The sequence below is a fragment of the Salvia miltiorrhiza genome, chromosome 8 (genome assembly GCF_028751815.1).
Source record: "Salvia miltiorrhiza cultivar Shanhuang (shh) chromosome 8, IMPLAD_Smil_shh, whole genome shotgun sequence".
Lineage (NCBI taxonomy): Eukaryota > Viridiplantae > Streptophyta > Magnoliopsida > Lamiales > Lamiaceae > Salvia > Salvia miltiorrhiza.
In genome coordinates, this window is record NC_080394.1 from 12553187 (window position 1) to 12564406 (window position 11220).

Here is an 11220-nt window from a genome sequence, read left to right on the forward strand (position 1 = left end):
CAAGGGCGAATGATCTGGTTGAACAAATGAATTTAGTGGAATCCGAAGGATGGGGGGAAAAATAAATAACCATGAGAGAGCAAAGAACGCAAAGTTTGTATCTGAGCATGCTACTTATTACTATAAACATAATCTCCCCGTCAAAGGCAAAGAAAAACTCCTGAGAAAGAGGTTATCCATAGAGATACTACACAAACTACTATTGAGATGGGTGTCACGCAATCTGCAAACACTAAAGGCAAAAAAAGCGAATGATGATGGAATTGAGAAGATGAAAACTAGCAGTTTAGAAACTGAGCAGCGTAAACTGGTCGATGAGAGAAGTAGTGATGATTATATATCGACGGAGGCTGCTATGCAACCACACGAGCATTATGAATCGCATTGTCTGGAACGTGTGGGGCTTGGGGAGCTCTCACGCGTTCCATCCGGTTGGTAACTAATTTCTCTCCATGGTGCTCTTTATCTGTGAGACGAAAGTTGAACTAGAAGGAGTAAGTGGTGGCGTACGATCTTTTGGAAGTCTCCTTGCCACTGCTATTTCCAGCTATTCAGCTGCTATCATATTGTCTGTGTGATGAAATCTAATGAACAATTATGACGCTTTATAGGATTCTATGGCAATTTGGAGGCATCAAAGAGAGTATAATCGTGGGAGTTGATGAAGAGACTTGGTTGTTGTGGGATCTATAATATGTTATGGATCATGGGCGGAGACTTTAATGACATTATTAGTACCAACGAGAGAAGAGGTAGTGGACGTAGATCATGGAGTTCTATGAGAGGTTTTAGTTAGGCTATCGAGTTATGTGGTCTTAAGTTTGCTCTGTGCGACACGGAATTCACAGGGTACAATCAAAGGAATCAGGATGCCGCTACTTTTCTCCATCTCGATTGATTTCTTGTCAGTAGGGATGTTTTCGAGATCTTCGAAGATAGAATGGTTCATGCATTGGATACGTTTGGCTCTGATCATCGTCTTTTATTACTTCATCTCACTATGCGAAGACTAAAGTTGAGGCTGGCAGTGGCTTTAAACTTTTTTATTTGAACAAAAATGATTGCTCGAAGACTCATTCACCGCCGATATGCTTATGCAATGGGGTCTTTCTAAGGCTTTCCTATCCATGAACGCTTGGGCAAATGTCAACAGTACCTTCAATAATGGTCGAAAACAAATTTAAGTCCCCTACAAAAAAACTCTATGATCTCCAGAAAAAAAAAAAAAAAAAAAAAAAAAAAAAAAAATGAGTCGCCTCCTCTCGAATCCAGCAACAAAAGACTTATCTGTGGAGTTAACAAAACTTAATCAAGATATTGAAAAAAATCACTGGAGCATAGAAAATTCATTGGAAACAGCGCTCGCACCCTAATTGGCTGGGGTTGGGCGATCGAAACACAATATTTTGATGCCTATGCTAGTGAACAAAAAAAGAAAAGAATACTATTGATTTGATTCCCTTTTATTTCTTACGATATTTTGGTCAAAGTGGACAATGATAAAGCGGCGATTCTCCAAGAGTTCTTTAAGAATTTATTCACTTCGGATCCCCCTTCTATGGAGAGCATCTCGAAAGTGACTGATTATGTCTCTATGGTTCTACCAGATGATGAATGGAAGGACGTTGGTGCCGACTTCATAAAAGAAAATGTGCGACGAGAAATTTTTGAAATGCACCCACATAAAGCGCTCAGACCAGATGGATTTCCGCCGTTCTTTTTATTAGAAGTTTTAGGGAGAGATTGGGGCTGCTATATCGAAGGAGGTGTTGTTTATTGCTAATAGAAAGGCAGTATTCGGGATTGGAACAAAACCCTTATTGTTCTCAATTCTAAAACAAAGAAGTCACTAACGGTGAATGAGTTTCAGCCGATTAGTCTATGTAATACAACCTACAAAATTGTCGCTAAAGTTGTTGCAAGTCGAATTAGGGGCTTTCTCAACTCTGTTATTGATGACTCTTAGAGTGCATTCGTCCCGAGACTCATCAATGATAGTATTTTATTGGGATATGGATGTATGCACTGGTTACGACATAAGCAGGCGGGGAAGGTGGGATTTGCGGCGGCAAAGCTTGATATAGCTGGCTTATGAGATGGTGGAGTATCTTATTATGCAATGTGTTAGCACGGTGGAGTTCTCGTTTGTGGTTAACCTGAAGGTTTACAAATCAATCATTCCTTCCCGAGGTCTTCGATATGGTTGTTCGCTCTCGCATTTTTTCTTCGTTTTATGTGCTCAAGGTTTTTCATGTCTTATTCACAGTTATGAGAGACACGGGCTGTTCCGAGGCATCTTCCTTGCTAGAGGATATCCGTTGGTTTTTTTTTTTAAAACCGAGCAACGCATGCTGGCTGGCTTTGTCGACGTGTTGCGTACTTATGAGATGACGTATGGGCAATATATTAATTTTGATAATCTATGATTACTTTCAGTCCAAACACTGGTCAGAAAGAGATTGATGCAACCATTGCTATGCTTGGCATTAAAGCTACTAACAACCATTCCATTTACTTGAGCCTGTCAACGTTTATTATTCGGCAATGGAGAACGCAATTTGATTACCTTCGTGATAGAATTTGCGAGAAACTCAGGGGGCTGTGGAATCACAAGTGGTTTTTTGTTGGTGGTATTGAGACGTTGATTAAGTCTGTTATTCAATCTATCCCTACATATGCTATGACATATTTCAGATTACCTCTTGGTCTTTGTGAGGAAATTGAGAACCTTTGCTCAATTTTTTGGTGGGGTGACTCTAAGAATGGTAAGCGTATGCATTAGGCGACTTGAAAACAACTCTGTCAACCAAAGTCTAAGGGAGGTCTGGGGTTCCAGAACTTGGTTCAATTGAACCAAGCTATGCTTGCAAAACAAGCTTGGCGTATTTTAAAGCATCCCAGGTCGTTTCTTGCTAGAGTAATGAAGTAGTGATATTTTCAAGATGTGGATTTTATGGAGACAAGCGTATCTCCCAACTATCGTAAAAGGAGTGATGGACAGAGGGAATGGGACATCGCTCAAATTGATAAGATTTTAAATCCCCATCATGCACAAAATATTCTTTCTATCGAGTTCCAGAGGAGTCGCGTGGTGATAGTAGTTTTTGGAGCTATGACAAGAAAGGCAGGTATATGATAAAATCAAGATATTTGTACTTGTTGGATTACTATCAACCTCATCAGGCAACCATGTCGTTGCCTGGAGATAAGTTGTGGAAACTCATCTGGTCGTTGACAATTCCTCCAGAGGTTAAGCATTTTGTGAAGCGTATGCTCAATAATCTTATTGCGGTAGATGTTAACCTTGCCAAATACCATGCCCTAACGTTCGGTATATGTTCATGGTGTAACAAGGAGTGAGGATCTACGAAGCATTGTAAAAGCGTGAAAGACATTCTGGTTCATTGTCAAGGTCCTTCGTCACCTCCCTATGGAGGACCTTTGCCGAGTTGTTTATGATTATGAGGGAATTGATGGTCTTGAAAGGTGGCTAATCTTTTTATGGCCAGCATGGCGACATCTTATTTAGCTTAAACATGATGATGAAAGGAAATACATATGCTCTTTTTCCAATGAGTGAACTGATGTTGCATAATTTCAAATAAGCTAAGGCAACGCCCTATATCTCTCGAATGCTACTGTCACCTGAAGGTGATTCTCGGTGGGTGTCGCTACGACTAGGCTTGCTTTGGATATAAAATTAAAGATCGATAAATTTTTAAAAGATTTAATAGGTGGGTCAAAGTTAAATATATACATTTGTTGTCGAAATACAAACAATTACTTCCCTCCGTCCACCAATTCGTGTCCTAATTTATCATTTTTGTTCGTCCATGAATTTTTTGTCCTACTTATTTTTAGTAACTACTCCATCCGTCCCACGCCAATAGGCTCAATTGCTTTCGGCACGAAGATTAAGAAACTCACTTTATGATAGATAAATGGTGTGGTCCACAAAAAATCAACCTTTTAAGTATTCCCTTATTTTATTTTAATCATATTTGTTTCCTAATCTCATTTTAATCGTCCCTGTTCTCGCCGCCTTTGAGCCCTAAATCCCAAAACCCAGATGCCCTTCCCCGCCTCTCACTCCAGTTGTAATCCGGCAACAACAGCCCTAAGCCGTCATCGTCGCACCTACTCCTTCATCTACGGCGGCAGCGTCGCCTTCGACCCTTGCTCATCAAGACGGACAGCAGCGGCTCCGTGCCACCGCCGCGCCCCAAATCCTCCGATCGTAGCCCTCTGCAAATCCCAACCCAATTCACCTCTCCTTGCTTCGATTCCCGGCGATAGCAACTAAAAACCAGCCACCGCCGCCTGACCCAAGCCCCCTCTCTCACTTTCTTCAAGGTTACCACCGCTGCCTCTGAAGTCTCTGACGAAATCACTATGAAACGCTAATCATAGACCGACTCTGTCACCGCCTCTATCGCGGCCACCATGGATGCTCCGTCTCACTCCCCTCGGACGGCCGCCGCCTTCACCAGTCTTCGTCCCTCTCAAACGCATTGCCCCAACTCTTCTCACTCTATTGGATTCCTCTGCAGAGGTAGAGGAAAAGGGTAAAGATGAGGCAGCTAGGGTTTGCGCTTGCTAGGGACGTGGTTGTTGTCGCCGAAAATTGAGGAGAAAATGGAGGGAGGTGGCTGTTGGAGAGAGAGGAAGGAAAATGGTGAAAGAGGAAATTGGGAGAATGGGTAGATTAAGGTTTCATCAAGGGGGTAATATCCCCTTTAATTAAGTAACTAATGATTTTTATTAAAGCCCTAATTATTTCTAATTTTAGACTGGGCCTATTGGAGTGGGACGTCCCAAAAAGAAAAACGAGCCTATTAGAGTGGGACAGAGGGAGTATTTCTTTAATTGCTACAGTTATATTTTACACTTATTTGTACATATGTCATTGAGGGACCCAACACTTTTAATCTTAAAAAATGTCATTAGTCAACTATACTTACTAATTGTGAATCACCTTCTCCACTTAGGGTGTGTTTGATAGTTGAAATGAGATAAAGAATGATAAATAAAATCTAGATAAATAATATGGATTGGGTGAGATTGTTAATATTTTATAAGTGTTTGATAGTAAGATATAATCTTTGAGATAATTAATATTTTTGTTTGATAGACAATATAAAACTTAAGATTAAATTAACAAATTGTCCAAAAAAAAATAATTAAATTAATAAATTACATTTTTTACCTTAATTTAAGAACAAAAGAAAAAAGAAAAAAACCTATCAGCTATCAACGTGTCCTTCCCAACATTCCCCCACTTTTTATAAGACATGCAACCCCCACCCCCCACCCATCACCCTTCTTCTCAGGCTCGCCCCCTCCATCCCCTTTCCCTTTCTTCTTCTCACGCATACAAATGCTTCCAACGTTTCCGTCAACTCCGCCGCCCCCAACGTTTCCATCGATGCTGCACCGCCACATCCCCTGCCCTGCACGACCATGCCCCAACCCAAGCTGCAACCCAGATCCCCCCGCAACCAAAGCTGCAACCCAGATCCCCCTGGCGACGCGGCGCTGCACTGCCGCCGCCACCCCTCATACCCACCGTCAGAAATTACAGCTTTGAAATTTCAAATTTCAAAAATTTCATCTTTGAAATTTCAAAAATTTCAGCTTTGAAATTTCAAAAATATCACTGCCACCCCTCATATACCCACCGTCACAAAGCTATCGATTTTTGAAGTGGATTGAGGGATAAAATCGTAAACGAAAAAAATAATCTAAATCACTGTTCAAGAAGAGATAATTGATCTTGGGGTCTGCGGTGGATGAATTTTCTAGGTCGAACAGTGACTTTGGAGCGGGCCTTTCATTTATTGCGGGCTTGGAAGAATACTGGTGAAGCCTATCAAACAGGCAGAAATGGTGAGACAAATAATTTATCTCACTTAATTACACCTATCAAACTCGCCCTTAACAAATAAACAATACATTTTTTCTTAAATATATGCCCTTGTCCCCTAGAACACGAATTGGTGGACGAAGGGAGTATAATTTTATATTTCTTACCCAGTTACATCATCTATATAATTTTAAGTTTCTTGCATACACCCTCCATATAGTTTTATATATAAATAAAATTTAAAAAATATATAATATTACCCGTCCATTGCACCAAAAAATTCTAGTATTTCTTGAAGAAGCATTGGACAAAGAGATCAAATCAAATGCTACGACAAAAACGGAAAAGCAAAATAGCTTCACGAAAAACCCATATTTTATCTATAAATATAATGGTGCAACAAAATCTAGTATTTCTTGAAGAAGCATTGGACAAAGAGATCAAATCCAATGCTACGACAAAAACGGAAAAGCAAAATAGCTTCAAGAAAAACCCATATTTTATATATAAATATAATGGCGCAATAAAATCTAGTATTTCTTGAAGAAGCATTGGACAAAGAGATCAAATCCAATGCTACGACAAAAACAGAAGCAAAATAGCTTCAAGAAAAACCCATATTTAATCTATAAATATACTCTGATAGATACTTTTGAGCTCAGTCATGATTTGATTGTGTAAAGGTGGTGAAATGATCGAAATTTTGGAATAGAAAAATAATGCCCAAATGGAGACAATGAGTGGAAACTCTCTCATCCATCAAGTATGACTTTTCCATTAAATCCGACACAAGCCGCATTCCAACAACATAGAGAGGCACAATTCAAATTCCAAGTTCCACTAATTTTAATAAAATACCACCTAAATTTTGCTTTTCGTTCAACCAAAATTCTTCTCAATCTTGTCACAAATAGTGGGGCAAAATCCCAGATTTGATAGATTGAATTTTAGATAAGTTAACTTTAAGGGGCTTCTTGTATGGAACTGAATCAAGATTTAAACTCATCTCCAATGACATATTTATGGTTACAAATACTAAAAATTACAAATCTACCATTAAAATATGAGTTTGGATCCGAATATTACCCGTCTCATAGGCAAACAGTCTCACAATTTTTTATGATAACCTTTATTGATTATATGGCATGAATTATGAAGAAAAATCATATGTAGTAGCATTGGATCCTAAGTGGTGATTATATGTTTTTCCACTTAACTCCGCAAACAAAAATTCCTAGATTATGCAGGCTCTTTGTGGGTGTTAGCAAACAGTACAAAATAACAGTGGGCCAACGACAAACTTTGTAGCTCAATAATATTTCTCATCTTTATAAGGATGAGTTTGTGATTTACACAAATAACTGTGTATTAGTATATAATAATGGAGAATAAGAAGAGTGCGAAAAGAATCTATTTACAAGAGCCAGTGACTGAAAGGTAGCTATGATGCTGATGTACCAAAAAAAGCTATGTTCTAAAATTGTATGGTAATATGCAGTTAAATGGATGGAGTTTGGCATTGTTACACCACAGAAAAAGAACATATACGAGATCAGAATCGCCAATACCTGTTCTTAGTCATGACTTCGTAGCTTCAGCAATTATGTAAACAGAGATTGCCTGACCTGGATTCCCCAGTTGGAGTTTCATCACGAAATGAACACTTAAGGACATGTGTATGACATTGCAATCCTACGTTAACCATACAGGTAATACAAGAGAATCCTGCAAAATAAAGGAGTAATCAGCACCAAGCAGCACCCATCTTGCCTAATCCTTTGATCTTTCATTTTTTATAACATGTGGCAAAATCCAATGACTTGATGTGTACAGTCAACCGAAACCCAACAGAACGCAGAATTAAACTTCCGTAACACTACTCACACCACTGTCACGTGAGTGTGAACCAATAAGACGGAATTGTTTCCTTAACAATTAGACATGGTGAAAGAAATGGTAGATTCAAGAGATAGATGCTCACCTAATCCCATAATACAGCGCAAAGAAAGAAATCACGAAATATCCTGCAAGTTTGCATATTCTTTTATTTGATTTCTTTTCAAACACCTAGAGAAGATCATCAAACCAGACTTCAGGAAAGCTAAAGCAAAAAAGGAATGATTGATTTTAAGAGCAATAAAGAACTACAAGGACCTATTAAGTCTACCATTTTGAAACGATCCATTGTTCCCGACATAATTCCTCTTGATGCATCCATCTCATTACCCTTATAAATAAAAAAGGGAACCAATAAGATGGGAACAATTTTAAAAGAAGAAAGAGTTCAAAGTTTCCTTAATGCATCCATGAACTTACATACCATTCTGTCTAGCATACGATTGTGAGTCTCCACCTCCTCATGTATGTCCCCCGTCAACTGCCACAAGTGCCAGCAAAGAGATAATAACGTTAACCATAAACAACTCCAATTAACCCTATTCTGTTAAGCTGGATTGTTAGTTAAACTTTTCTAGTTTGCAATAAGAGTTTATGAGCCAAAGAAACTTCGACTAGCATACAGACATAACAAACATGTGGGTTATGATAAAATAGCTTATAATTTTCTTCTTGACAAATGCGAATTCTTCTTGGCACTTTTAAGATTGGTATTTATATTCTTAAATAGATTTTCTTCTTGACTAGCCTATTAAGATTGGTATTTATATTCTTAAAATATTTTAGTTTACATGGAACATACTACCCATTACTTGCTTACCCAGCTCAGAAGTTTTTTATTTCAGTCAGTGAATTCTTTTATCTGAGTTCCATTCTTGAAGTGACAACTAAATTTTTTATCAATCTATCGTACGAAACTGAAGATTTTCACAGACCAACTATGAACTACAACAGCAGCCACCATTTAAGTCCAGTGCATTTGTAACCACTTCTATGCCACTAAACCACTGGCTGAATTGAACACCAACAATATTACTAGTAAAATAAGAATCCCCATGTCAAACCACTAGTATAGAACATAGCTGGATATATTGGATCTTATTTCAACTGTTCAGCTTGCTATAGAGGATTAACAATGTCATGTGATAAGATAGACTGTAATTAGAATACCATCAATGATAATGGTCTAGAGTTTCCAAACCAAAATGCAACAACTTTACAAGATATGAAGCTCAGCGTGGAGATTGGACCCACCCACCATCTCTTGAATTTAGTTCAAATTGCCAACACATTGGGTCAAAATGTGCACATTCAATTGACCTTTCTGCACTACAATTATATCTAGCAGGTGCTGCAGGTAATTGAAAAAATAGCATAACGAGATGATGAAAATAAGCACCACCACCACTAAGTAACATACATAGGCATCTAATAACGAGAGAAAATTCTTGTTGTTTAGGAAGTTGGTTCTCACTCGTTTCAGAAAGCTGACTCTATCGTGCAAACTATCCATAGTTTTCTCATTGTCATGATCATCCATGCCACTTGAATATGATGAAGATGTCCTGAGTCCACCCGCTTCAAGGGTGTCCATGTTATCAAAAAGTGCAGACCTCGAGCCTCTATGATCCCTGTGCGAATATAACTTCATGAGAATTCAACGGTACCAAAAAATGACACATACAAGTCAATCTTTTTATTTATATTCCTGCACGAGCATGTGAGACAAGGCTCTTTTAACAATCTTAAAGTGGCCTTAAGTTCCTATACCGCATTACAAACAAAGATCCCATTGGATGGGATCATTCACTCTGTATTAGAGATGGAAGATGAAACAAGTAACTTGTGTCATCGTGTGCCCATCCCCACACATACAGACTTAGATCAGAAGCTAATCGATAGTTATCCTATAAGATACTTACTGGCATCATCTAAGTCGTATATTACCTTCCAAATTCAGCCACGTTTTGTTTGAAAGAGGATCAATAATGATTTCCCATTTCCCCCTGTCGTGACTCAAACTTTCAAACTACTGGTTGGAGGGGAAGCGTCTTATCAACTAGTTGCTTTTCATTGTCCCAAATTTAGCTACGTTTTATGTGTTGTACTTATGTTAACCTACCACTTCCTACATAATTTCAATTCAACAGCAACAAGGCCTAGACTGTATCGCATAAAACATGAATTAACATTACTTACAGCATATACATATTAAATCATTTCAAAGACTGTAATCCAACTGTTTTCTTTTCTGTGTTATTCTAATCCGAAAACGTCTAGCAATCGAAATGGTCACAGGACCATCTTGGCAAAACAAATGGGAATACATAACTTATGCTCCCTCTATTTATCAAATATTGTTAACGAGCATAAACAGTGAAATCGCAGAGAACTTACTATTATTAGCAATAGATAGCGACGGTAGCTGAACTACAGTCGGTGCTAAACAATCATGCATGGTTTAATGATTTCGAGATCAGGAACAGTCCATTAACAAAGATTCACTCTTTTCTGAGACAAAACAAACAACCATAAACCCCAAATTCGCATTGCATCAGGTGAGAGCAATTCAACTACATTTCAATTCGTTCATTTTTCATTCGCTCCAATTTCGCCACAAATGAAATCCAATGGCTTAAAAACTACACAATCCAATCTACAGATGAAAAGAATTTCACATATTGAACAGCATTTAATTTCAAAATAAGTGCGAATGCATAACTAAACATGTATCGGTGCAGATAATTACACTAACCTCCTGTAACTCATGATAACTGGATTTAATAACAGCAAATCAGGCGGCGTGAAAGCGACGAATGGAGAAATTGGGCGGAATTTGCAGATCTAATGAAACTTTTAGCAGTGAAATCGACAATCCTCTGATTCACATTTAGCTGTTTATTCTAGAATCATGAAATGATTCACATTTACCTAGTGGTGCCAAGGGCCAACCGGAACCGGCGGTTCGACCCTGAACCGGCCCGGTGGTCAACGGTTCTTGCCCGGACCGTTGACCATCGGGCCGGTTCAGGGTCGAACCGCCAAACGTTAAGGGCCGATTTAGAATCACATATATTTCGACCCTGAACCGGTAGTCCGAACCGACGGTTCGACCTTCAACCGCCCGTTCCAACTGAATTTTTAATTTTTTTTTAAATAAAATTCATATCCTACATTTTTTAACGTGGGATTCAACTTAACTTATAAATATATAACTTATATTCATGTAATATATAACTTATAAATATATAGCTTATAACTTATAATTTATAAATATATAACTTATAGCTTATAAGGTCTACGGATCAAACCACATTGCTCCCCCTCCCCCAAATGTAAAAAAAAAAAAAAACTTATAAATATATAATTTATATAATAACTTATAAATATATGTTGTATTTTTTAAATTTTGCGTATATATATATACTTAACTTTAATAATTTTGAAATTACTCAACTTAA

General features: G+C 38.1%; 1 protein-coding gene across 2 annotated transcripts; it reads right to left on the reverse strand.

Annotated features, from left to right (window-relative positions):
• Positions 1-7148: 7148 nt before the first annotated feature.
• On the reverse strand, positions 7149-10673 carry LOC131001085 (bet1-like SNARE 1-2). 2 transcript variants are annotated; one of them, XM_057927288.1, is made up of 7 exons: positions 10515-10669; positions 10157-10270; positions 9234-9390; positions 8184-8240; positions 8031-8090; positions 7845-7930; positions 7149-7588 (listed from the first exon to the last, which is right to left on the reverse strand). In XM_057927288.1, exons 3-7 carry the CDS (start codon positions 9351-9353, stop codon positions 7561-7563), a joined length of 351 nt encoding a protein of 116 aa, XP_057783271.1. In that variant the 5' UTR covers positions 9354-9390; positions 10157-10270; positions 10515-10669; the 3' UTR covers positions 7149-7560. The 2 variants fall into 2 exon arrangements, with proteins under 2 accessions (XP_057783271.1, XP_057783270.1); XM_057927287.1 differs by lacking the exon at positions 10157-10270 and having other exon boundaries at positions 10515-10673.
• Between the last annotated feature and the right edge of the window lie 547 nt (positions 10674-11220).